The 26,536-nt window shown below is 35.1% G+C and overlaps 5 protein-coding genes across 7 annotated transcripts; 1 reads left to right on the top strand and 4 right to left on the bottom strand.

Moving 5' to 3' along the window:
* Positions 1-2,193: 2,193 nt before the first annotated feature.
* LOC149382360 (Methyltransferase family protein) lies at positions 2,194-4,125 on the bottom strand. Of its 2 annotated transcripts, none has more exons than XM_089629848.1 (7): positions 3,837-4,125; positions 3,612-3,721; positions 3,251-3,492; positions 3,128-3,195; positions 2,931-3,033; positions 2,684-2,826; positions 2,194-2,565 (listed from the first exon to the last, which is right to left on the bottom strand). In XM_089629848.1, exons 1-7 carry the CDS (start codon positions 4,047-4,049, stop codon positions 2,467-2,469), a joined length of 978 nt encoding a protein of 325 aa, XP_089485974.1. In that variant the 5' UTR covers positions 4,050-4,125; the 3' UTR covers positions 2,194-2,466. The 2 variants fall into 2 exon arrangements, with proteins under 2 accessions (XP_089485974.1, XP_089485973.1); XM_089629847.1 differs by having other exon boundaries at positions 3,128-3,168; positions 3,299-3,492; positions 3,837-4,122.
* Positions 4,126-5,497: 1,372 nt separating this feature from the next.
* On the bottom strand, positions 5,498-9,673 carry LOC149382359 (AT hook motif DNA-binding family protein). Of its 2 annotated transcripts, none has more exons than XM_089630462.1 (6): positions 9,132-9,673; positions 8,382-8,434; positions 7,141-7,272; positions 6,892-7,044; positions 6,317-6,599; positions 5,498-6,202 (listed from the first exon to the last, which is right to left on the bottom strand). In XM_089630462.1, exons 1-6 carry the CDS (start codon positions 9,562-9,564, stop codon positions 6,135-6,137), a joined length of 1,122 nt encoding a protein of 373 aa, XP_089486588.1. In that variant the 5' UTR covers positions 9,565-9,673; the 3' UTR covers positions 5,498-6,134. The 2 variants fall into 2 exon arrangements, with proteins under 2 accessions (XP_089486588.1, XP_089486589.1); XM_089630463.1 differs by having other exon boundaries at positions 5,498-6,199; positions 9,132-9,664.
* Positions 9,674-10,365: 692 nt separating this feature from the next.
* On the top strand, positions 10,366-10,886 carry LOC149382358 (uncharacterized). Its single transcript, XM_089630466.1, has 3 exons — positions 10,366-10,463; positions 10,565-10,682; positions 10,763-10,886. Exons 1-3 carry the CDS (start codon positions 10,366-10,368, stop codon positions 10,814-10,816), a joined length of 270 nt encoding a protein of 89 aa, XP_089486592.1. The 3' UTR covers positions 10,817-10,886.
* LOC149382357 (c-Myc-binding protein) lies at positions 10,879-12,131 on the bottom strand. Its single transcript, XM_089630464.1, has 5 exons — positions 11,966-12,131; positions 11,800-11,872; positions 11,632-11,680; positions 11,347-11,470; positions 10,879-11,072 (listed from the first exon to the last, which is right to left on the bottom strand). The coding sequence occupies exons 1-5, from the start codon at positions 11,981-11,983 to the stop codon at positions 10,998-11,000; spliced, it is 339 nt and encodes a 112-aa protein (XP_089486590.1). The 5' UTR covers positions 11,984-12,131; the 3' UTR covers positions 10,879-10,997.
* A 770-nt stretch (positions 12,132-12,901) lies between these two features.
* Positions 12,902-16,063, bottom strand: LOC149382356 (Peptidase C13 family). Its single transcript, XM_089602053.1, has 10 exons — positions 15,665-16,063; positions 15,542-15,583; positions 15,303-15,447; positions 14,990-15,219; positions 14,664-14,721; positions 14,447-14,524; positions 14,263-14,351; positions 14,062-14,143; positions 13,484-13,651; positions 12,902-13,396 (listed from the first exon to the last, which is right to left on the bottom strand). Exons 1-10 carry the CDS (start codon positions 15,793-15,795, stop codon positions 13,256-13,258), a joined length of 1,164 nt encoding a protein of 387 aa, XP_089458179.1. The 5' UTR covers positions 15,796-16,063; the 3' UTR covers positions 12,902-13,255.
* Positions 16,064-26,536: the final 10,473 nt, after the last annotated feature.

The following is a 26,536-nucleotide window of genomic DNA, read 5'->3' as shown; positions in this document are numbered from 1 at the left end:
AAAATGTTATTATATGTCAAGTCAGATAAGTACATAACACTTAAAAAAAAATAGTAAAATACAAAAGAAGTTTAACTCGAAATTTTTAATCAATGTCCTTAAAATAATCGCAACAGGAAAAACTTACATTACATTATCATTTGACTCTCTAACTCTCCAAAATAAAAATAAAAATTAAATTTCTTCATAAGTCATAACTTCATTCAGTTTTTTTTAAGGAGTTTACGAGTATATTAAATTTGACATAGAATTACAACTACTGCTTTTTTATGTTACCTAGGAATAATATAGCTTAAACTTATAGAATAAAATCATGAGGTATCAGGCATCGGAGTCCTGGAAAAGATGACTCGGTCACCAAAGTCTGAGGGCATATTGGATTATACTTTATTTGATTTGTAATTCAATGTCTGATTGGCATAACATAATGCTTGCATTCCACACAATATTACAATAATAATAAAAAATAAAAGAAATAAATGTTTGTAGTCCCACACGTGGCGAGTCTAGTTTATGTTTTGGCTATCCTTATCCTCACCCCCTTGTCCTTTTTTGTTTCTCAACCTTCGGTAATTCTTTGGTTCCTTCTTCTTATTTCTTTCTATAAAATCCCATTATTATGATTGCCGTAGCCTGGTTTTATTTATTTATATGGATCGATGATGTTGGAAAAAATGTATCAAATATTATTTAATATCAAGTATTTGGTTGAATTATATAGAAAATGTTTTAGCGAAGTCCTCTCTCATCAAATCTGGAATGCTAAAGCAGATTCTTAATATTTGTAGTTAGGGATGAGATCGATTATTTATTTATCAAAATCATATCTAGAATGAGAAATTGCTCAAAATATGTTGAAAAATACCAAAATTTGTAAAAGAAAAGATGTACCACATGAAAAATATGTGAAGGTTATATAGCACTTTATGATTAAGGGTTCGGGTTGTCAAGGACGATCCGATTTTGTAGACGAACTCCAACCCAATTTCATCATGCCCGCACCGCTACCGCCATTGGATCGGCTAGTTTTTGGCCTACCCAAAGTCCTAAATTTTCTTTAAACTTTTAACTATTTATTAGAGGAGTTAGGATGAACACAAGTCCAACTCCATTACGCGCGCACTGCCGCCATCATGTCAACTAGTTTGAGCCTACACTATAAGCTCAAAATTTCCTTCAGAATTTTATTTATATTTTAATTCTAATAATTTTTCAAAGGAAAATACTTTTTGGCACGTTTCACGACTTGTGACGATCCACTCACGAGTTGACACGTGGCACTGAACAGCCACGTGTCAACTTGTGAGTGGATCGTCATAAGTCGTAAAACGTGCCAAATAGCATTCCTTTTTTTCAAAGTATTAAAAGCCCTTATTTGTAACCGAACTAAACGGTTTGGAAGTTCAAACATTTTGAACGCGTGCATTAACCATGCACTTAAATAATAAAACACTGTAATTGAGCGTTAATGGGCAATAAGTGTTCATCCGGTCGGCTAGTTTGGGGTCTACCCAAAGCCCAAAATTTCTTTTAGAATGTTTATTAATTATTCTGAAAATTGTCCAACGTATTAAAAAGCCTCGGTTTCTAACCAAGCTGAACGGTTCGTAACGTTCAAACAGTTTGAAAGTGTGCATTAACCATGAACTTAAATATTGAAACGTTGTAATCGAGCATTGATGGGAACTAGTATAGTCGTGGGTGTCTTAGGCTAGATAAACAAGCTCTCCTTTCAGATTTGAACACAATGAAAAATAATCCACGTGCTCTATAACTTTTCTCTCATCCTCCAAATATTATTTATTTTCTTGTGGTTCGATGGTAGAGTTCGACTTGGGTTCTAATTCACAGTCGCTCGTCTCATACTCTCATTATTGTTGTTACCTAAGAGGCTTTCACTCAAGTGTCCAATAAACCTCGACAACTTGTTGTCTCCTTTTTGTGCGTTGCTCGTGCCAATTAAGGTTTATCCATTTTCGGTCGTATTTTAGTTTGCTATTTTTGTAATTGTTCCTCCGTGATCTTAGTTTTTTTTCCATTCTATTGGCTTTTCAAAATATTTATTTATCTAATCATTTACAAATTGTCTATGCTATTACTACTATTTCTAACCTATGGTTTATGTTATTCGTACCATTGACCATACTTTTAATTTTTATGTCGTTAATGTAACCAAAAGTCACATGGATAAAATGACGTTTAACATATGAGTTAACTTTTCCCATAAATTCAAAACCAAGTACAATATTTTTAAAAAAATGCTAGGGTTTAGTTCCTAGGTCCCCATATTTTGGGAACTGGTAGCACTAAGCATTTTTAGGTGGGCACTTAATTAAGAAGTCTTATACATATACTAAAAGTCTAACCGCTAGATCAACTACTCTCAGGTAAAACAAAGTGCAATATCATCATATGACATTCTGAGATAAGTAACAGTGAAGCAGAGTAAATTATCATCATACAACTTTAAACTGGTTTCTGGAACTTTCCATGGACCCAAACTCTTCGCAAGCTCTTCCCATTTCGACGATTCACCGACTTGATGCAACAGTAATCGAGCTCAAGCTGATAAACAAACAGCATTACCCAATAGGACTTTAATTTTTTACTATTGAAATGCAGCGATGTTCATGCTCGTTCGTAAAGACAAAAGTATCGAGAGAAAAACAAAAAAATTCAGTACCACTACGAATCCGAGATCCGAAAACAAAGCTCTGACTGTGTCCAAACAGAAGAAGTAAGAACGCGTTCCGTCAGATCGCATGTATTCCCTGACTCCCACTCTTTGGCCGTGTTCAAACCGAAGCATGGTCATATCATAAAGGCCTTACAAAAAAAATTCATATTAGTCTTTTGACTTTAGAAGGAGACATAAATTATCATCATCATCATCATCATCAAAGGAACATTCAATACAACTATTGATATACCATAGTCTCTAAATAAGAGTAAGCCTCCGGGTTTCAACACGGAAAAGCACTCCTTGATCGTCTTTGGCATATCCTTCAGAGGTATTGCCGACAATGTGAAGATCTGGGAATCTAAGAACCACATCAGATAATCTGAGTGATGTTTTCAAAAAGACAATAGAATAATGGATTCACATACATGATTGCGAATCGCTTACCAAGGAAACAAAATCAACTCCACCAATGCAACATTCGCTCGCTTTAGAGGCAAACGAATTGTGTTTATAGTCATTCACAATAAATTCAAGAGAAACAAAAATAACGAGATCAATATAGTTACAGCATGGCATTGTTAATCGCGAATGACGGAACAAGGTAAACAAACAAACCCGTAGTTAGGCATGTCTGTTTGCAAGACAACCAAGAAGGAAAACCGGTGATCGACAAGTCACAATGAAATGGATGGAAACGATTCCCGAGCACAGAGCCCGCAGTAGAAGAAGCCTCCTCTACAATCTGCTTGGCACGATCAAGAATCTCGGCGCTGCAATCGCAAGCGTACACAACTATATTTTGATTGCCTCTGCAAAAAAAAAAAAGAAAAAAAAAAAGGAAAATATTTCCAAAGTTGGCTTCTATTTCGATTCCCAGGACAATATGACAATCTGAACAGAGAGAGAGAGAGAGAGATTGAGATTTTACCTAAGTATGGAAATCACAGTGCTTCCACTGCCACATCCAACCTCCAGAAGCTTGGATTTTTCTCTGCAAGAGAGTAGCTCAGGGAATTCTTTCAGCAAATAACGTCTCTCCTGCAAAAGACTCGAGACACTCAAACCCTAGAAAAAGGCCTATGGAGTTTTGAAGAAATATGAAGCCAATCGGAAAAAAAAAATCAATGATCGAGATCGGATTGGGAGAGAAGACCTTGAAGAACTTTCCAGAAGAGTGACGGGTGTGAAAGCGCTTCCAGGCATCAGAATCGGCAAGAGCTTCTGAAGAGGAATGAGAAGGAGAGGCGGGTTTGGTGAAATGATAAGATAAACGAGGGTCGTCTTCGACATCTGATCTCAGCTCTTCCCAGTCGAAGTCCTTGCTGTGATACTCTGCTTCTCGTCTCTCTTCCTCGCAAGAACCCATTGCTCTGAGAAGAGAACATTCATGGGCTGAGAAGCCCTAAGCTCTTCAAAATTGAGCCGTTATATATTGGGCCTTTTTTCGCAAGAAAAACTATTTATAACAAATTTTTGGTATAAGTGAATTTTAGTCTAATATTATTTTATCATATTATTGTAATCTTTTCACGTATTTTACTAATTAATTTTGTAAGGATTTAGGACCAACTTTTTTTTTTGTTTATCATTTTTCTTCCATCATTTTTGTTATACTATGGAGAATTCAACAACTGAAAAACAAAAATGACTTCAGGATTCAAATGATTGCCAAATCCAAAACCTGTCTCGCCAAGAGCACGAGTTTGCCTCGTTGAGCCCTTTTGACTCGCCATCGAGGTCTTGCCTCGTCACCTTGCCAAGCCTTTTCATCTCACCAATGAGGTCTCGCCTCGATGAGTCCTTGCCTCCCCATGGCCTTGGCCCGAAACAAAGATGGCCTCAAGCCCATAGACCTTGTAGTCCGTACGATCAAATCTTCTACCAATACCACCAAATCTTTTTATCAATACCATTCTCACTCAAGAGGAAAGATAACGTAAAAAACTAAGGCAGAATTTTGTCAAAATGCCACTCATCGTTCTCTGTCTAAATTTTACATCTAAAACATTGAGCGAGCGCTGGGAGATATGACTCTGCACCCCAATTTCTTTTCTTTTTCTTCTTTTTTCTTACATGATGGACAACCGAATACCATGTTCGGAGACAAGAAAGACATGATTGACTCGTTTTCTTGTTTTGATTTTGAGGACTCCTTAGATATCGGGGCATCTTGGATCTTACCCATTATCATGCCGGTCCTCTCAAGGTCGTTGGAAAAGAGACGATAATGACTTTGACAGTACATGACCTCTTTACTTTCGCATACAAGGGCTTGTACAATAATTTTTATTTTGCTCTTTTAACTTATACGAGTTAAAATGGATTTTCATGAGTAAAAAATTAAAACACATATGAGAAATTTTAGGTAATACTTGCAAAAATGAGCTCAGTGCACGCAAGCGCAAGTAAAAGATTTGTATTTTCCTAAAATTACCTCTTTATGATAATTCTTTGTAATCTAATTTGATGAAAACCTAAACATTGTGTGTCGGATTGTTCATTTCAATAATTTTTCCAAATTCCTACAAAAATCTAAAAAAAGACATATGAAAGCGTTTAGTGATAAACATGTATTAATAACATGTTTGTCACTAATCACTCTTATATCTATCTTTTTTTTAATTTTTTGTAAAAATTCGGAAAAATATATGAATTTGATAACTAGTTGGACTGCAATGGACTGCAGAACTTGCAGTAGAGCGAGCTATTGGCGTTCTCTCCTTTTCATATGGATAAGCATATCATGTCAGTATTATAATATGTCTGATCTGATCATTCATTCATTTACCAGCGTCACACAATAACCACCACTAGTAATCACGATAGAGACGTTTGGAATTTAAGCGATTTCACGAGAATCTAATACAACATACAAACTGTGACAATTCGAACCTTACGACGAATCAGAAAATCAATATATTGTATATTGAGCTCTGTCAAAAAAGGCACTTTTCATGCAGTCAATCCTGTCTTCTTCTATCTTCTACAAAAATATTTTTGAGACAGAATGTGCTCTCTTCCAAAAACGCCAAACATTTTTAACGCTTTGAGAAAAATAAAAAATAATACCACTAAAAACAAGAAACCTGTGTTCAAGGAGGGGTCCACATGGGTGTAACAAAGAGAGGAGAAAAAATAAATTAGCAGAGGAAATATGTAATATCAAACTACTGAATGGGAACTAACTTATTCATCCTAATATAAACAGGAATCAATAAACAAACTAAGTACGCGAAACAGCATATACGTAGGAGAAAGGGAAAAGAAAAAAAACATCAGGTAGGAGAGAGTAGTGACGGCAGAAAAATACTTGGGGTGACCTCTTGAGAGCGATGATGATTCACTGATGTATTATAAACAGAATTACCTAACTTAAGAGTGTTGGGTAAGTATTACACATCTTTCTACCTCAAAAACATTTTGCAATTTCCAATCCCCCTTAACCATAATCTTAATCCGGGATTTGATCATAATCCCCGTTTTCTGGCGAATGATGAACTGAGAGCCCTGCTCTTCCTGCTAAGAAAAAACACCTAAATATTTTTACTACACAGTAATAAAGCAGTCACCATTGTTTCATTTTTCTTTCTAGCTTTTTCTTGTCATAAAAAAAAAAAGAAAAAAAAGAAGTACCTGTCAAGTCATAAGCAGAAGAGGTTCTAGCATCAGGGCCGGGCCTCCACTCTGTGGGCCGAGAAGTTGTGACGTGGATGGGACGGTTGGGCTGGACCATGAAGTGACCTCCGCCGATGCCTTGCTGCTCGTCGACGGGATTCCTCATCCCAGAGTCAACACCCGAACGGAAGCCCAAACTCGAAGGAGATGACACACCCACCGGCGATGGCAACTTCATGCCCGAAGACCCATCGCCTTTGACATCCTTCTTCGTATCAATCAGAAATGTCCCGACAATAACCTATGAAAAAAGATTCAATCAGCTGTTTATGTCTCAAAAAAAAGATTCAACTTGCATTTTTATTCTCGTTGCACTGACATTTTTTTTTTTTTTTTGGGGGTCATGTGTTACATTCAACGCACCTCAATGTATAGGCATGGGAAAGCATAGATATAAGCTAGAATAAATAATTCTCCAATGCCCCACTTGTATCCTAGGTGATGTAACCGTTATCTAACTTTATAGAAAACTAGTAATCAAGATAACATAAGCCTTATCTAGTTCCAACCAGATATTTAAAGGCTATAAGTACCTGCACTGGCCCAGAAGCTTTTAAGGGTCCACCGACTCCTCCTCCGATGATTTGGCCATCTGTACTGGCCAGACACACACTCAGTCCACCACTTCGGACCCCAACCTCGTTCCGGACATAAGACCCCGAGAACGAAATAATGCTAAACTGACCCTGGTTGTGAGAAAATTGTTACGGTGTTGAGCTGGAAAACACGGCAGTCTAGAGAGAGAGAGAGAGAGAGTCTTTCTGGACTAGAAAAGTTGATACCTCATATGAGACGCTGCCTCCCGAAGCGGCAGGCTGGCGAAGAGAGACATTGGAGATGGAACCAGATGCAGATAAAATGCATATCTCTCGCTTACTCTGTTGCACGAACATCATGATCTTCTGGCTCACATCCTACTAAATGCACCCATCAACTATGTGAGCGTGGTAATAGATAAAGACGAGGAAAATCTAAGTAAATATTGCACTTAAAACAAGAAAAAAAGGAGACGAGTAAGGGAGACTAGGAGTATTAAGCAAGTCATATTCAGCTGGGTTTCAAAGACAAATGCAAAATTTGTAGTTAGAAATGGTAAGGTTGCTCGTAAGTTATGACGAGAAGGAACTACGAGCTTTTGTTTTTTTTGAATTGAAGGGGGTTACCTATTATAGCTAGTTATCCCAGACCTCGAAGATTATTTTTGTTTTCTTTCCGAAGAATGGAGTTTTGCAAGTTATAAAAAGCTTTAAAAAAGTTGTCACAATAAATTCTACTCTTTTTAAGCCACTCATTCGGAATTAAAAAAAAAAAGTTGAGATTTCACTGATAAGAAACTTTATGAAAACAACCCTCTTAAAGCTTTGCATTTTACAAGCAGAAACACCAAATACATGCATATAAAATCGCAATAACATGCAGAACAGCATAATCGCGGACTGATAAATGAAAAAACTTTATTTAAGTGCTTCAGTATATTATATCTTTTTTGGGTAGACAGCAGCAACTGAGAGACCAGGAATAAAATGTCCTGACAACATAATTACTAGGCTTTCGAGAGAGGAGGAAATTTAATTTGTTATTTTAAAAAAGGAATCAGATTATTTTTCTTACTTTCTCTTCAACACAAAATAATGAAACAGCCATCAATAACTAACATAACATTCAAAATTACTAGAAAAAAGTAAAACTAAATAGAAGAATAATTGGGCTTAGAAAACCAATATCGTTTCAATTATTTTCCCTCTTTTGCTTATTGCTTCTATAAATTAGTTTCTTTGGTTATAATACTAACACTGTATGATATAATATATTTATATATATACTCACAAAAACACACACATATATAGTAGTTTTAATAGCCAGTCTATATTCATATTGCGGTTCACAGTTGTTCAAGAATTTAGCAACCACACATCTACATGGAATATCTTTCCTTGGTCTCTAATTTATTTTCACACGCCCATGTACTATAGAACATCTGATTCTGATACCAAAAAAAATAGTGAATGAAAAGCATTCATACCTCACCGGCTGAGACACTGATAACATGTGGTGTAAAACCTTGTCCTGCATTGCCTGCATTTAGAAAAAGAAAATTAAAGTAGAAGAGTGACATTAGCTTTATAAGTCATAATTAAAAATCATAAGCATTGATCTATGTAATCGATATTAAAACACAAACAAAACACGTTAAAATGTTCGGTCGAAAACTTCAGGGAATAGAATTCAATATCCAACTTAATGTCAGTTCAGAAAGGAATCTCTTTAAAAACCATGATCATAATTATCCAACAATTTTCCTGTTCAAGAATTCTACCTTATCGAGATCGGAACGTTCAAAGAACAAAATAAAACTAGATTGAAGTCGTGAGAGTTATTCACTTTCACTCTCCCGAATGATATCCAGAAAAAAGAATCCAAGATGAGGAATTTTTAGTTCAAACGCTTGACATTTTAAACTATGATGTTGGAGAAAGTAAACGCCTCCAATTTGAAGGCCAGAAAATAATTTTAAAAAAATGAAAAAAAAAAACTAAAGAAACATCAGAGTGAAAACTAAAAAAGCGATGTTCTATCTTCTTAATCTAGGTTATATTTAATCGTTTACATAAAGAAGCACAACCAGTGACATGAAATGAACAAATTTTACGAAGCGAAAACGGAATTCGCTTCCGAAAACGACAAACCACAATGAGCAACGAGAAATCGCAGTTCAAGACTACAATCAATTCGGAATCAAAGAAATTATTCGGCGAACATGAAAAAGATGTACCAAGAGCGGCGAGCTGAGACTTCTTGGCGGAGGAACCGGCAGAGTAAGAAGGAGATGAACCACCACCGGCGTGGTCCTTCCTCTCCTTGGCGGCGGCGGAGTGAGACGACGCGGTGGCGGCTTTTTTGGCGGCTAGGGCTTGCTCTGGAGTTCCGTATTTCCTCGGACGACCTCGCTTCCGCTTCACGGGCTCCAGCGGCGACGGCGCGACCACAACGGCGGCGGAGGTGGCGGAGGAAGGGACAGAGTGAGTGTACACCATGTGAGCGCCGCCATCTCCGGCGCCGGCGCCGGCGCCGGAGGGAAGGAGACCGTTGGTCGGAGACGGAGCGGAGAGCGGCGGCGGAGGCTGGTGGTGGTGGTGGTGGTGGTGGAGAGGGTGGTGCTGTTGGTGATGAAAGTATGAGCTCAGTTGGTTTTCATTGGGTTCCATACTTTTGTTTTCCCAATTCTTTTTTTTCTTTTTTTTTTTTTTTTTTTGAGAGAGAGAGAGAGACTGATAGAGTGTGTGTGAGTGTGGAACGCGTTATTATTTTATTTTATTTTCTTGTTTTCTTATTTTGCGCGTATCTCTTTCTTTGTGGTGGTGCCGCGATAACAGCCGTTGGATCGGATTTCTCGGGGAAGTTGGAGTTTTTGACTGATTTTGTGGGTTTGACTTTTAAGTACAGTTTGGATTTTCTTTCATTTTTTTTTATCTCCTATTTTTCTATTCTAAAGAAGAAAGAAAAAAAATATTGCTACATTCTCTATATTTAAGTCCTGCTGTCACGGTCGGTCAGAAAACCATAGCAAATGTTGCACAACAAATCTAATTTTTTTTATCTATTGAAAAATCTCACGTGCCATGAAGGCCCATGAACTCTTAATTAGATATTTAAATAAAGTTAAATAAGAAAAGAGGGAACAGTTTTTTTTTTTTTAGTATTTTAAAAAACTAACTTGTGTTTGAAAAGAGCAGTGACAAAATCTCGTAGTGAAAGAAAGATGAGTTTATTTAATGCATGAGATTGAGAGCAGAGATTAAGAGATCATCGCAGAACAACGAGACAGACGAGCATTGGTGGGGTCACATTTATGGAGCAAGGTCTGTCACTGTGTGTTGTGTTTCACTTCCATTTACAAATATATATATATATATATATATATATATATATATTTATATGTCATATGTCAGAAGAAGAACAAAGATAAAATAATCACCATTTTTAATTGAAATTAAGCGTGTTATCTTATGATAATAGGTGAGAATGTTGAAGGAAAAGAGCTGTCTTTGGGTGGGTTTTATGAGAAACCACTCTCATGTTTTGGCTGTGGCGTTGGCTGGTTCTCGTGAGTTCTATACTTGCTTGCGATTCCGACCCTTTTTTATGTTTCATTTTTCATCCAGAAATTAGTTATTTAGTAGTCACATATGCATAATATATTCACAGGTTTTTGTTTGGATTTGTATTTCCTCCGCTATGGTTCTACGCAACGTGTCTTTATTTCGGAAATTACTATCTCAAAGATCCGAGGGAAAGACCTGGTCTCGCCGCATCAGCCATCGCAGTAAGTAGAGAGACAGAGACTAATTATATATACACCTCAGAATTTCATTATTATTATTAATTTTTTTTTTTTTTGGGCAGGCCTTGATTTGCAGTGTGATTGTGTTGGTTTCTCTTCTTGCTGTTCTCTGTTAGGCAGATGGCAAATTTATTCAATAGTGATGTATATATAGTATATGTATATTGACCCTTGAAAGTAATCACTTGTGTGAAACTGTAATTCATTTAAGAGTACCATGTATTACAAAAACAATACTTGCAAGTTCTTGTACTAATTTTAACATGAATGAGAATTTCGCTTTTTCGCGCCAGAAGGTCAATAAGCTTCGTCGCCCTCAGAGTCTCTGTGTTTGACAATCCTTGTCACGTCGTTCTCCTTTATTTCCTCCAACTGTAATCGACACGAAAAAGTCACTCACTTGCCTGACATTGCTAAAACCATTAAATGTAGGAATCAAAATTGGTTGTGTGTGTGTGTGAGGCCAATCCAAAGCAAGGCTTTGACTTGGTTATTTCAAAATTTTAATGTACTTCGTTTTGGCGTCTTAGTTTGTTGATTCGTGAATTTGAAACCGAATCTGATTGTTTTAGGACCCTAATAGTTAGGACTTACTTTCTAAATAAGCTCTATAGAATGAACATGTTGGTTTCTAAAAAAAACAGACCTCTTTGCACACTCGTTGGTGAGTGGCCAAAAGCTTGGTGTGCTCGGCTTGCAAATCGGACATTTCTGCTTGTAGTTTTTCGTAATCGGACACTGATGGACCGCCTAATTTCTGTTGAACAAACCTGAAATTTAATCATCATCTCATAAGACAAATGGCTTAATCAGTTAAAGTCTGTCCAAAAACAACACAAAAGTTTTTATTCCTAAATCTTGCCCTAGAATAACATTGTAAAAAATGGGTGAAACAAAATCAATGGCGTTTGGGAAGTGGCAATGGACTTACTCAAGCGCAGAGGAAGGCTTGTCGTTTTGCTCGTACAAAGCAACTAGAACTGCCAAATTAATAATTTAAAAAAAAAAATGACTGAGCTTTGTTTGCTTGTTGTACAATCGACAAAACAACAAACCCATATATGAAAAATCAAAGAAATTGAGAGAAGAATGAAAAGACCTTTGGTGAGAGCATCAAGAACACCACTGGACTCCAAATACTTGCGAAACCCCTCTTTCTTTGCTTCTTTTTCCTACCACATAAAGATCAAAGCAAATGAGATTAACCAAACCAAACAAAACCCATTTGAGATTTCGCTATTTTAGATCAAACCACAGATACATACCTCTCTGTAAGGAAACATATTCGTATCTCTTCTTCTCTGGTTGGTTTGGAATTTTTATTTATGCTCTGCCGTCGCTTTTTTAATTCCAATTATTGCAGCTCGTCCAACCTGTAACTCTCTGTACGTCAACCTGTTTATTAATTTGTATAACTATAAATATACTTGGCCTAGATTAAAAAATAAATAAATAATTTTTTTTTTTTAAATAATGGAAGTAATCTTTGTCCTGTGTCTATAATGGAAGAAATGTTTTTACTTTTTAAGTCGAATTTAATACCGGAAAATCTATAAAATAATTGAATTAAAGTTAATTATAAATATTCTAAATTATATCCTAAAAACAACTTCATTACCAAGTACTTAGATTCTCTTTCAAAAAAAGAAAAAAAAAATACACAGATTCTGTTGAAAAGTTCTATAAAACTACTTTAGGAGCAAAAAATGATTACAAAATCAGTACTACTACATACTACATACATGTTACATACTACATAGAAACTTCTGCCTATTAAATTAAGTTAAAGGCTGTTTCAAAAAAACAAAAATTAAGTTAGAGGCAAAAGTATAATTTGTGTTATAATGAAGGGTCTTTCTGAGCAAACTTGTGCAGTATAATAAATCATGGGCCATGAGTGAATTACAAAAGGGCCCACAATTCAGCAAATCCAACAACCATATTTTGCGGGCTTTAGTAGTTTCCACTGGATCTCCAACCAATGGGTCCCACATGAGAAGTGGGTCCCACCTCTGTGAAACTGAAAATCAGTGCTCTATCCTTAATACGATAATGATACGCTTCTGTGCTAAAGCAATAATGCGTTTTGTACGTAATATGAATGCTTTATGACCCAGTGTCCCAGCTTCATGAAAACATTAAATAAATTAATAAATCGTGAAATTATGAAATGTTAGTTTATATAATAAAAATAATTTGAATTAAAAAAAAAGTAAACTTGGTTTATATTTCTTGCACAGCTTAAACTACAACGGTCCAATTATATCCTCAGAAAGCGAGAAATTTTTTACACAGTGAAGTTTAAAGAAAAAAATCCAGGACTTAAAAAGTCCAATTCAATCAGCTAAATTCACAACTCTTCTCCAGAAGTTCATAGTCTATAATATTCTTAGGAAATAAGTTAGTTATGTCAAACGCCTACATAAAACGGCCTTAATTGATTGTAATGAAAACTAATGAAATAGTTTCCATCTCTTCTTGGATTCTCTTCCCCTCCTAAATCCATCTTCTACAGAACCGACACTCGTTCGAAGAGTGATATTCGGTGTTCGTTATCACGATGATATATGTGTCGAGAGCAACAATAATGGAAGCATCAAGAACAAGCCATGATTCACAATGGAATCGACGTTTTCAATCTTTTTTACCCTTTCGTTGAAACGACTCATTGTGCGCGTAAAAGGACACTCTTGAGCCTGCACAAACACGGCTCTTCTGTCAATGATCGAAAACGAAAGATGTTTACAAACATCCATGATGAAAGAGGGAAACTGAGAAGTTACGGGTGGTTTTAGATTGGCAGTTTGACCAAGATCATCTGAATTATCCATCATTTCGGCGAGTGATTTATCCAGGGACGACTCGAAATCAGCTTTACTTGAAAGAGCTTTATATGCTGAATCAGTATGTATTGTTTCCATGACCGAACCAAAAAAGTTTGTCACGGGTACCTAAAGACAAGCCAAAGTTAGCTTGGAAAAAAAAGGGAAAAATTGTACAAAATAGCAATTTGAAATTTATTGATTAGCTAAATAGCCAAAGTTTCAACTTTTCAGTAGAGTAACCAAATTTACGTTTTCAAAAAAATTTTGACAACCAAGATTAAATTTTTTGACGATTATTATAAACAATTTATCAATTTCGAAAAAATTAATCTTGGGGTCAAAAAAATTTTGAAACCAGATTGCTGCACATTTTGGTTATTTCACTTATATTAAGACAAACTTTGACTATTTTGCAAATTCATAACTTTAAATTGGCTATTTAGCTCCATCACCCAAAAAAAAAAAAAAGATACATTCATAATTTGAACAAACAAGCGAAATTTCCAATATAATTATGCAGAGAATGATATCGCTACCTCTTCAAGCCGTCGTTGGTACAGATCCGTTCGATAATATGCAGTTGACATCAACATGCTTGGGTTATACGAATTGAAAAGACTGCAAATCCATATCAGCACTAGAGTAAATAAACAAAATATGAAGATATTATGCTAAGCTAGTGAAAATTTTGTAGAAAATTTCAGCCGAAAATTAATTTCGGCAGTTTCTTAATTCACCTGCTTAACGAGGCATTATCATACATATTTAGCTTCTCAAAGAAGGCAAGGGTGTAAAACGTGAAACGATCGACAACAGAGACTCCTACCTGTATATAGATAAGATGTATGATTGAGAGCAGAGTAATTAGACTCCAATACATTATGTTTTATTGAGTAAAAGATTGAAAAAAAAAAAACATACATCAGAATCCAAATGATGAGAGTATGAGTTTTCTCCTTTCATGCTACTTCCAATAGACAAAACTCCAGGAGATTGAAGCTGCAAAACTCAAGACACAACTTTTTTTATTCAACATCAGGCATAGCCTAATTATATCAAATACGCAGATTTCTAAACATTTGAAACCAAATGGTGAAACAGTGCTGTTAAACAATCTCAAGCTAGATCAAGTGTTTACCTGAGAGAATAGAGTCGCAGCTTGGCATGTGTCCACCATTATCATCAACTCCTTGAATCTAAACCCAAGAAACACGTGAATTACAAAGGTACGAACTTGTATCTAAAATCAACAAACGACACAAGAGTCAAGCCACCAAAAAATTTTAATAGACCAGCTTTACGCCGATGAGATTGTACAACCCTGCTGTTACTTTATTAGCCAGAGACTCGTTCACATATGATCAGTCCTAAACCGATGGATATTTGTACGGTTACACATTCGGCGACAAACGTGCGAGATTTGCACACAGATTTTGAATGTTTGATGTGGTGTGACTGACAAACCTACGCTTTTCTTTCATTTGCTTGACGGCGTCGGCTAAGTCGTGGCTCTGAAGCTCCTCGTTGTCTTGAAACTTCAAGAACTCGTCTCCCCCGTGGCCCGTCATGTACACGAGAATGTGGCTTCCTTCGTCGCTCAACAGACGCTTCGACCTCGGAACCGCGTTCTCGTGCCGACCAGTCAGCACGCGCAGAAAATTCTCGACCGTCACTTCGTAGCCCCGATAATCCACCTGAAACACGACTCGGTATAAGAATAAAACAGGCCATATCGTATAAACGGATCGAATCTAGCAGCGAAGCAAGAGAGCTGAACCTCGACATTGTCGCCGTACAAGTTAAGCTTGTGGTTCTCATTGTTGAAAACCTGGGCCGGGAATTTGTTCCGAGCATTGCAGGCCATATCGTCGGCGAGCATCAGGATTATCCTCTCGTCGGGGATTCCGAGTCGCTTTACAGTTCTTTCAAAGGCAAATTGAAGTTTGTCCAGTTGATTTCAATGAGCTCAAAAGGAAATTCAAGAGTTAAAAAAAAAGGAGCGATCTTTGACTATACCTGTACAAGGACAAAGTGTTTGCCATGTGACGGTAATTAAACCTGGAGAGAAAAAAAAAAAAGAATCAGATTATCACGAAACGAGATCTGAATCCCATAAGATCTGATAGGGTTCGGTGTTACCAGAAGCGAGAGGTACAAACAAGAACAGCCCAGTTGTTCGTGTGCATAGAGGTCTCAGTTGAAGAAGGAAAGCCATTAGCAAGGAAGAAATTCAGGCAAAGAAACGCAGCCCAGAGTGATAGGGTTCTCATCTCTAGTTGCTGTGAAAACAGGGGACCCAAATGAAATGGATCTTTTTCTATCTGAGAACTCCGTAGCCGAGAATCAGAGACGTGGGACCATTAAAGCAGGAAATAAAAACTCAGAAGCTCAATTTGGAGGTATAAAGAACTAGAAACATAGCCCGATCGAGAGAGAGAGAGAGAGAGAGAGAGCGCGACGGAAATAGACAGCGACGGTGAGGAGGTTCACGGATGAATCAAAAAGGTTTTCCGACCCCTAACAATTTAATCACATATTACAAATAAATCCTTTGAACTTCTAATAATGACATTTGAGAAATTTCATTAAGATAATCAGATTTCCTAAAATATAAGATTTCAATGGCTGTAAAATCTTTTTTTTTTTTTTTTTAACTGAATGGCTGTACTAAAATCTATTACTTTAGATGTAAGAATGATTTTTTTTTTGTGTCGCGTTATGAATGATAAATTGAAGATGCAATATTTACGAAATTAAATGTTAAACTTAGCATTTTATTTAGGGAGATTGAGCATACTAACTCAATCAACTCACCAATATTATGAGAATAGTCTAACTTTGAATAAATTAAGTGAATAGCCCAATTAATATTTCACTACCTAAATTACCCTCATATATAAGAGCAAAACTCAATTTTCCCAAAATCTAAACCTAAACTCGTCCTCGTCCATTTCACGCTACCGATCCACTTCACGCCGTCGATCGTCGCCGATCCATTTCACGCCGTCGCGTCATCGCCGATCGTCGTCCATCCTCGTTGATGATCCCTAACACGTCGCCGGCGAAATCCGCCATAGACGCCGTCAAGATCCGCCATAGACGGCGTCGATTCCGTCGAGCTCCGGCGGCGGCGATGCTCGACCGGAACGAACCAGATTGACTCGAAAATCGGTGGGGGGAGAGGAATCTGCGGCGGAGAGGAAATCGACGGCGATGGAGGGGATTGAGGAGATGCACTTTGTAAATTCACGAATCAGTTAATTTAATTAACCTATTGGAGTGAGTTAGGTTAATTAATTAGCTGATTCGTGAATTATTTGAAATTCACAAAAAATTTACAAAAATCATAACTTAAGTCAATTGATATTCAAAGCATTCAATTAATTAACCTAATTCCGAATTCAATCATTTAGTAAATTAATTTTACTCACAAAAAAATCAGAACCTAAACTAATATTCAACCAATAAGTTAATTAATTAACCTAACTCACTCCAGTAGGTTAATTAAATTAACCAATTCGCGAATTTATCAAGGGCATTATAGTCTGAGCGGAAAATATGGGCTATTTGCTTAATAAAATGAAACTTTGGCTATTCTCTCAATAAGAATGACAAACTTGGCTAGTTACAACAAATTTCACTTTTATTTAATCTAGAGTATAAAATATGTTGTATTGCCAATTTGAAAATATTATTTTTCATAATTCTATCTCGACAAGACCATCGACGCTCTGCGATAGTAGTTTGGTCTAGAGGTAATTGTACACATATTTCAATAAAAAGATCTTGAGTTCGAACTCTCTAGACTGCAGAAGTGTATGTTCTTTTATAGGTGGATGATTTATTCTTTTTGGCTTAATATTCATGTATTAAATCATGTAATATTTGCAAATAGTATCACCCAAATATAAAAATACTGATACCGAGGTTTTGATTTACCGATATATCGACTACCGATTAATATATCGATGAGTATCCAATAATAATTTTAATGCCCACTATCGATGGTACCGATGATTTATCAACTATCGATCAATATCCACAAAAATCCTATAACAAAATATAATTTTAAAAAAATCCAATATATATATATATATATATATATATATATATATATATATATATGTCTTCAAATCTAAAATATAAAATAATTTTTTATTAATTATTATGATAAAATAGTTCTCAAATCCTACCTAAACATCAAATAAACTCAAAATACACCCTACAAATCATGAAATAGTATTCAAATAGTACCAATTTTAATATAAACTCAAATATTATTGATTATTATTTAAATATGATGAATTCGTGATATAATTATAATACATTTTTAAAAATTAGAGATTTGTAAATAAGTAGCCACCTAATGAGGGATCTTTTAAAATAATAGCCAAGGTTTGTGTTTTATTAAGCAATTAGCCAAAAAAAATTAATGTGCCTAAAATGCCCTTTCCCAATTCTCTAGATCAATTCAGTCGACGATGAACGAGGCCAAGTATGTTTCGTCCTCGAATTCCCGATACTCTGGAGATCCGTCGAGATCCATCGTGCTATTCTCTCCTTCCGCGAAATCGAATACCTCTATTCTCACCTCGCCACAGATCCGCTTTGATTCCCTTGCCGATTCCAGGCCATCTTCGTCGCATTTGCCGAGAGCCAGCCGCGCGAGCGCCGAAAGCCCGACCGCGCGAGCGCCAAGCGCCGACCCCGCGCGCGCACCTCTGCTGGTTCGCGCGACCAGCCGCCGCCTTATCTCTCCCTCCTTGCATCTTCTCTTCTTCTTCCTTGCCGCGCCCGTCCAGAAGCCCCATCACTGAGCCTCCATCGCCGCGCGCGCGCCTCGCCGAGGAATGAAGAATCGCCGTGAGTCCCGGGAGCTCCGGTGAGTGTCTCCGACGAGGAAAAGAGAAAGTTGACGGGTTGGGTAGCTCATTTCTTCCATGGCTGAATTGAAGATTTTAGAGATTAGGGTTTGACGAATTGATTTGGGGGTTTTGTAATTCCGGGATGAAATTGATGATTTGAGTTGTGGATTTAGTGATTCTCGGTGTGGTTATGATCAATTTGTGGTGGTTATGGATTTTTGATGTGATGAGTTTGATTTTGGAATTGAGTTTTTGGCCGTGTGGTTGGTTGTTCTTGGCCGTGTCATTGAGTTTTGGTTGAGTTAGCCGTGAATTAGGATTGTGAATTCTGCGTGTTGTTGATGCCGAGTTTAATTGAATTTACTCGGCTTCTTTCAATTCGCGGATCACTTTCGCCCGCAGTAAATAAAAAATGGTTATATTTACTGTTATATTTACCGTTAACGAATGATTTACTCAATGCTTAATAAGATTTACTGTTACTATGAAATAATTAGTAAATCGTATTTACTGTTATATTTACCGTTAACGAATTATTTACTCAATGTTTAATACGATTTATTGTTAATATGAAATAATTAGTATATCATATTTACTGTTATATTTACCATAAAAATGAATGATTTACTCAATGATTAATACGATTTACTGTTAATATGAAATAATTAGTAAATCGTATTTACTGCTAAATTAACTACAAAATGTTACGGTAAATAAAATTTACTTTTGTTCTTGTTACGATAAATAAGATTTACTATTGTTCTTATTACGGTAAATAAGATTTATTGTTTTCTTGTTACGGTAAATAAGATTTACTATTATTCTTGTTACGGTAAATAAGATTTACTGTTATTCTTGTTACGACAAATAAGATTTAATGTAGTTTGTGTTATTGTTAATTAGATTTACTATTTTTTTTGTTATGGATGATATTATTTACTATGATAGTTAATAATATTAACATAAGGGTATAATTGGAATATTTGAATGTTGTCATGATAAATTGGCTATTTTCCTAAATATGTTAATAGTTTGGCTATAATTTCAAAGCTTGATTTATTCTTTTACGTACAACTATTAAACAAAAAATTAGCAAAACATTCAACGTTTCGTAAATCTTAGTTAAATAGCCACTGCACTTTATTTATAAGTGTATTTTTAAAAAATACTATAAATAAGTTCGATTTTTTTAGTATTTATGGGTATTTTTGTAAATATTTGCTTGTAAATAAACGTAAATAAAATGCAAGGACTATTTATCTAAGATTTACGAAACGTTGGCTATTTGAAAAAACAAACGTTTGAATTGGTTATATACCTAATGGACCCAATATTAAAATTATGATAATTATATGTATATAAAGGAATACATACATATATATATATATATATATATATATATATATATATATATATATATTCAAAAGCTTGATTTTTAATTTTACATATAAATATATACATATAAATAGGTATATGTATTATAAAATATAAATAAAAAAAGATTGATAATATTAAGTAAAATCACTAAGTAATAGATATAAAGAGTAAAGAATAAGGAATAAAAAATAAAATAAATAAATAAATAATAAAATAAAATAAATAAATGATGAATTGTTTTTTTTATTAAATAAAATCAAATTCGGACGATATTTTGAATTTTTTAACTACTAAAAGATATCGATATTTTTTAATGATAACTACCATAACTTATATTTTACCGAGACCTCATCGATACCGACATATCAATAATATATCGCGATATTTTGATCTTTGGTGTGTCACTTGCATTCGCACTGATAATATATCATATCATATAATTTTGACTAATAGTGTCACTTTTCAAAAAAAAAAAAAAAAGAATTGATCTATTTATTTACAATATAAATTATTATTATTAAAAAAAAAAAACATGCGCGTGGTCAAAATCAATTTTACTATTGAGTTACCGCCCTTATCTTATCAAGGTAAAATATAGTTATGGATTAAACCATTTTTTTTTATCGATTAAAACATTTATTTTTAAGTAAATATTGTAAGTATCTTTCGCATGATTAACGCGGTATCAGCCCGATAAAGAGACTCTCATTCACCCCGAATTAAATTTGGACATCCAACAATAATGTTTTGTTTCGTACACTATTGAGATTTTGTTCCAATATTGTTTACTGAACAGAATTCCAACATTATTCATAATAAAATTGAAATTTAGACTAAAGTTTTAATGTTTTTTTATCATGTGATAGTGTCGGAATAAAATGGAACACATCGTCTTCTTCTAGTTCGGCTATAATTTTTATATTATTGTGACCATAACCTTCTTCTGTGGTTCAGTCGGCATAGAATTTCTGTTCCCAGAATGTCTAACATTCACCTCAAACTTATAGAATAGGATAAATCAAGCTAGGTGTGATATAAAAAAAAAATAAAAAAAACAACAACTACTACTGGTAGGTAAATTTATTATGATAAATAAATTTGTATGAAAACTAATATGAACAACAAGATCGATTGAGATTTGCATACCCAAAATACTAAGGTATTTGGACAAGGATCAACTTTTAACTAAGGCATTTCTGATCTTTAACATGGAAAAAAAAAAATTGCAATGACTGAAAAATGAGACTAAGATTCATGAACAATGATTTGAAACTTTAAAGTCAAAATTTGATTTTTTTTTTTTTTTTTTTTTTTTTTTTTTTTTTTTTTTTTTACTAAATAGTGTCAAATATGAAAAACACTGGATGGGCGAATTAGATTCAACAAAATAAAATCATATGATTAATATGCTAAAACAGTAGTCAAAACTTAGACTAACATATTATTTCTTATCCTTTGAATTTGTAGACTTGAGATGCAAAGTCGCGTACATATGTTAAGACACTTGACCTTAATGTATTCGCTACCTCTGAATTTGTAGGTTTACACTTTACGCACACAGTGATATAAAAATTTTAAATTCTAATATTTAATTACCCCTGATTTTGACCATCTTTTGCTACTAAAGTAATATTATGTGCTCCACGTTTTTTATTGTTCAATCAACGAGTAAAAAATCATGTTATTTTGAAATCGATGTTTTCGGGTTTTTTAGCAATTCAAGTTCATATTTTTTTTGGTTTTTTTATGTTCATATTCATCCTGTCGATTTGATATTGACATAGTAAATTTCATATTTTTTGGTACTTTTTCACAGTTCTTGCTCGTTTTATGGGGTTGTGTTTTTCTATACATGTTTGTGATATTAAAATGGTAAATTTCAAATTTCAAAATTTTTTTTTAGTTCACACTTATTTTCTCGGTTTTTAGTTATTCATGTCTGTCTTATAAATTGACATTGAGATGATAAAATTCATATTTATGAATTGTATCGAAGTTCGTATTCATTTTTCTGAGTTTTTGTTCGCAATTCATTCTTGGTTTTTTTATGTTCATTTTTCGTCCTATTAATCTAATATTGACATGGTAACTTGGTAACAGAGGGCGTTGGAATTCACTTTATTATCGTTGAATCTGATTGTCAAGAACCTTATATGCGAACTAAAAATGTTTATAAAAGTCATAGATTATTACAATTGTCAATTAATTTTGAGATGAAACATCGTGATGCTTTCACAAAGAGTTGTCAACAAACTTCTCCAAAGGATCCTAATGCCTCTTCATTAAGCTGTATTTAAAATGATATTTTGGAGTGTTGTAATGATTTCTGCGAGATCAAATCTATGTCCCTGATTGGGTTCCCCATAGTTTAGCTAAACTTTGAATTGAAATTTGTATGAACAGAGTAATAATGGTCCGGTATCTCGGGAGATTTGTCTATTTCTTCAGGTTTGCTCTCGAGAACCTTTTTTTTTAAATGTCTATAAGGGTTTTTTTAGCAGTTTTACTTTCTTTTTTTTTTGCTAGGTTTTTTGTAGTAACTCAAACTATTACTAATTTACTATAAAGCTATAATTTTATAATTACCAGTTGGTTATATTACCGGTTTAGTGATTTTTAACATTTACGGCATAAGTATTTTAAATAAAAAAAGGAAAAATGGCATGAACTAGCCAATTCAAACTATGACTTTTGCAAAATAGCCATAGTTTCATTAGGTTAGCCAAAATAGCCACCTGCAGACCCTCGATCGCCTCGCCGCCGGGGATTCTGTCGACCGGGAGGACCATCTCGACTTCCATGCGCAGCACCGCGGGGCCTGGCCGCGGGCGGTGGTCGGCCATGTGGCGGGCGGCGGCGACTATCTCGCCGGCGAGGGAGGGCAGGAGCTCCGGCGACGAACCTTTCCAGCGAGGAAGCCCGCCGTCGATCTCCTCGCCTTCGCCGCCGTGACGGAGAGTCCGACGGGAGGTAAGATCTGTGCGATTGCGGTGACTGGAATGAGGTATGAGAAGAAGAAGATCAGAGAAGGTCGAGGATTAAATTTTAAGGCTGAATAAAATCCCTGGACTAAATTAATCCTGTCTGGATTAAATTTAATCCCGATATCTTGTCTGGATTAAATTTAATCTTGCCTGGATTAATAATCGCAGCTTGACTATTTTGCTTATACTTGATAAACTTTGGTTATTTTGCAAATCCTTAAGTTCTATTTGGCCATTTAGCCGCTTGACCCATAAAAAAATTAAAAATAGGAAACTAAAATTAAATTGCGTACCGCACGAGCTTTGAATTTCTAGCACAGAAATCTAGTAGCGGCAGCAAGCAAACGTGTAATTGTTTTTTAATTGGAAACTAAACTCATATATACAACAATAGTCCTATTTCTTCAGGCCACACTCATTGATCTAGAACCCTTTTACCATTTCCTTTTCGCGAGTAATTTCTTGGAAACTCCCCATGCAAAATCTTTCCTATATAATCAACCAAAATAATATTTATGTCTATATATAACAAACACAAATATAATTAAGCAGCAGTTTATTAAAAAAAAAAATGGAGAAGGAGCCAAATGAGAATATCCATCACCAAAATAATAATCGTCATGGAGAGAAATTACGTGACGCGAAGAAGAAGACTACTCAGAAACCTATAAAGATCAAGTATATTTCGAGCCCCATAATTTGCGAAGCTAGCAATGCTTCCGAGTTTCGCGCGATTGTTCAACGACACACTGGCCAAGATGATCATCATCATCGCAGCCTCGCTATTCCTATTCCTACTACGATAAGTACTACAAATATCGCGTTACCAGCCCAGGGTTTTGAAGATCACGGCCAAAGCGATCTTCGTCATCATTATTATGAGCATGGCCGTACTGGAACCGGCACTACTTCTTCTTCTACGTGTGTTCCTGAATCCTATGGAAGTTGGTTCTCGGGAGATTTTTCCGAGAGCTTTTTAGGATATCTCAACGATACCGATCATCAAGACAAACGTTCATAATTAGTTAAGCATTAGTTGTGGATAAATGTACACTTCATTTCCTTTTTCTTATATAATATATATTTGAACTTTTCAATAATAGAGAACATGAAGCGATTGCAATTGCAATCACAAAAGAAGTTGGAACTCATCTCTATGTATAGGTTTCCTAATACGTCCGTGTATTTATTTCTCTGATCATCATCATGGCATGACTATGAAACTAGTCGATTTTGACATCCCTATCAAAAGTAGAGCATGAACATACGTACGTTACAATTATTTGCTGTTTAATTGAAATAACAAAGAATTAAGAAAATAGTCAATTTAACGTTCGACATTGTTAAATAGCCAACGTTTAATAAATGTTAGTTAAATAGCCACTTTTAGACGTAAATCTTAGATAAATAGTCAACGTTTAATATATAAAAGTGGTTATTTATCTAAGATTTACATATGAAAATGTCTATTTATCTAATATTTATCAAATATTGACTATTTAGCAATGTCAAACTTTTAAAATAGTTATTTTTCTAATGAACCCTCAAAATAAAAAGATCCACACATTTCAGATATTACATGTATAGCCTTTGAAAAAACGAGGATAAATTCCATACATTTTTACAGCAGAATATGTCCTAATGCATGCATATACTAAGCTTTATACTATTATTCTATATGTTGAGTTTTGGAACAATCGAATATGAACGAAGTGGGAGAAAAAAATCAGGGTCAGAACCATGGCTCTTATATATATATATGAAGGATATAATCGAATAATTTCATTTTTGTATGATCTTGAATTTTTTATTAATGTCTCAATCATACATTACTAATAATCCGAGACCGAGAGTGACCAATGATCAATTGATAAATTTCCTCTCATTTTCTATTTATTTGTAATTATTTGGGGGTTTTGACAGCAATAATATCATCTTGTTGTCACTTACCATATTTAGCCCAAAACCAATATTTTGACACATATGTTACTTTGACTAGGAAAGAGAAATAAAAATTTACTCAATTACCCTAAGCAGCCAAAAATATTTTTAATAACCCATACACTCATATTTGACAGCTCTCTCTCTCTCTCTCATCTTCACTCTCTTTCATTCGTTCTTGCTCTCTCTCTCTCATCTTCACTCTCTCTTTTCTGAAAAAAAAAACCCCTCAAATCTTCATTTCCCTCCAAGCATCTCTCTCATTCACGCTCACTCTTCAATCGCTCACCCTCTTCAGCGTGGGTCCAAGTCTTCTCCGGTCACCGTCGTCAGATCTGGGTCGAGTGTCTTCTCCGGTGACCGTCAAATCTTGGCGTCAAATATGGGTAAGTAGCTTGTTCTTCTAACAACTAAGAGCTATTTTAGTGATTTCGTTCAGTTTGAACGTGTTCCAAAGCTTTTTTGAGTTTTTACTTCGCCAAAAATGGTGTTTGGAATTTCAGTGTTGAAATTTTCCAGGTGTCACGAACTGGATTCACTTCGTGACACTAGTGTCACGAACTGGATTAACTTCGTTACACTAGTGTCACGAACTGGATTCACTTCGTTACACTAGTGACATTAACGCTTAAAAACGAAACTAAGTGATAATGAGCTAATTGTATGGCTTTGTTCCGAGTCAATTCATATTAGTTTGGTTCACATTCTCTGTCTATTGAGTTTGATTTCAAATTCAACATTGAGTAACAAATCTAAGGAGAAGAAATGAACTACTGGAGAACTTGATGAATGCAATGCACATAATGCAATTATTTTTCAGAATGAGAAGATATAGGAGATTCGGGTTCAATTGGAATCTTTTGATCTTGGTCAGGAATGGCTGCTGAAGAGCATGATATTTATAATGGGAATGACTGTGTGATGCTACAGTGGATTTATAAATATTGGTAATTGGAATGTATAGTGTGTATGGTGGGTTTGAGTGTGCTTAATGAAAAAGAGACTAGTATTGCTTAAGTCAAAAATACAAAAGAGATGGTTCTATTTTGCTGACTACATATCATGGTAAACCCAAGCTACAATTCCTTTTGATCGATCAATTGATGTATTATTAATCGCCGCATCTGTTGATTGAACGATTTAAGTTTTTAGTATCACCACTCTGTGTTTTGTGTTGAAAACCACGTTCTTACAGAATTAGCATGGGTTTTGATGTTTTGTATTCTGAATAAGATGCAACTTTGCATTAATGAGATTATTAATTGCAGGTAATGCTTTGCTAATGTTGGGGAAAGTACAATTTGAACTTCAGGAACTTGTGGATAGCTATGTGAGTGCTTGTAACAGTGCTGTTACTTGTATATGATTCTTAATATTTTAGAAGTTTATTAAATCCCCTCTCCACCATTTGTTTAGTATTTGTTTCGACTTGTCCCGGTGTTGACTGATTATTTTTCTGCTTCAGCGTGCTCATATATTTGTGACAGTTATGAGTTATATTTCATATTAGTGCTTGCTCATTTTTTTTTCTTTCTTTTTTTCCCCTTACATTGTCATGTCAATGCATTGGATATGTTTCTTTCTACAAATATCTTCGTGTTAACCTTGAAAAGCTGTCCTGCTATTTGGTATCTGCGAAGACATGTAAAACAAGCAGATAAAGTTTGTTCAAGGATGTGTTTTGTTTCTTTATCCAACCAGGCTGATTTGTTTTAGGACGAAAATAAGAAGGACGAGGCCGACAAGAAAAAAAAAAGATGACGACGACAAGAAAAAGGACGAGGCCGACAAGAAAAATAAGCAGGACAAGGACGACAAGAAGAAGCAGGACGATGACACCAAGA

Source organism: Urtica dioica, chromosome 11, assembly GCF_054948205.1.
Source record: "Urtica dioica subsp. dioica isolate 48M chromosome 11, U.dioica_male_clone48M_v1_H2, whole genome shotgun sequence".
NCBI classification, from domain to species: Eukaryota; Viridiplantae; Streptophyta; class Magnoliopsida; order Rosales; family Urticaceae; genus Urtica; species Urtica dioica.
Note: the sequence above shows the minus strand (reverse complement) of the source record. Positions and strands in the feature narration are given on the sequence as shown.

Bases quoted from the DNA above. Each gene is read 5' to 3' on its own strand.
- LOC149382360 (XM_089629848.1), bottom strand. From the start codon at position 4,049: ATGGGTTCTTGCGAGGAAGAGAGACGAGAAGCAGAGTATCACAGCAAG. The intron at 3,493-3,611 runs GTAAAATCTCAA...TTTTTTTTGCAG, and splicing joins ACTGTGATTTCCATACTTAG to AGGCAATCAAAATATAGTTG. The intron at 2,827-2,930 runs GTATATCAATAG...TTTTTTTGTAAG, and splicing joins ACTCTTATTTAGAGACTATG to GCCTTTATGATATGACCATG.
- LOC149382359 (XM_089630462.1), bottom strand. From the start codon at position 9,564: ATGGAACCCAATGAAAACCAACTGAGCTCATACTTTCATCACCAACAG. The intron at 7,045-7,140 runs GTATCAACTTTT...TCTCACAACCAG, and splicing joins GAGGCAGCGTCTCATATGAG to GGTCAGTTTAGCATTATTTC. The intron at 6,600-6,891 runs GTACTTATAGCC...CTTTTTTCATAG, and splicing joins AAGCTTCTGGGCCAGTGCAG to GTTATTGTCGGGACATTTCT.
- LOC149382358 (XM_089630466.1), top strand. From the start codon at position 10,366: ATGATAATAGGTGAGAATGTTGAAGGAAAAGAGCTGTCTTTGGGTGGG. The intron at 10,464-10,564 runs GTGAGTTCTATA...ATATATTCACAG, and splicing joins TGTGGCGTTGGCTGGTTCTC to GTTTTTGTTTGGATTTGTAT. The intron at 10,683-10,762 runs GTAAGTAGAGAG...TTTTTTGGGCAG, and splicing joins TCGCCGCATCAGCCATCGCA to GCCTTGATTTGCAGTGTGAT.
- LOC149382357 (XM_089630464.1), bottom strand. The intron at 11,681-11,799 runs GTCTTTTCATTC...TTAATTTGGCAG, and splicing joins TCTTGATGCTCTCACCAAAG to TTCTAGTTGCTTTGTACGAG. The intron at 11,073-11,346 runs GTCTGTTTTTTT...TGTCGATTACAG, and splicing joins ACCAACGAGTGTGCAAAGAG to TTGGAGGAAATAAAGGAGAA.
- LOC149382356 (XM_089602053.1), bottom strand. From the start codon at position 15,795: ATGAGAACCCTATCACTCTGGGCTGCGTTTCTTTGCCTGAATTTCTTC. The intron at 14,352-14,446 runs GTATGTTTTTTT...ATCTATATACAG, and splicing joins CTCATCATTTGGATTCTGAT to GTAGGAGTCTCTGTTGTCGA. The intron at 14,144-14,262 runs GTGAATTAAGAA...ATGGATTTGCAG, and splicing joins GATAATGCCTCGTTAAGCAG to TCTTTTCAATTCGTATAACC.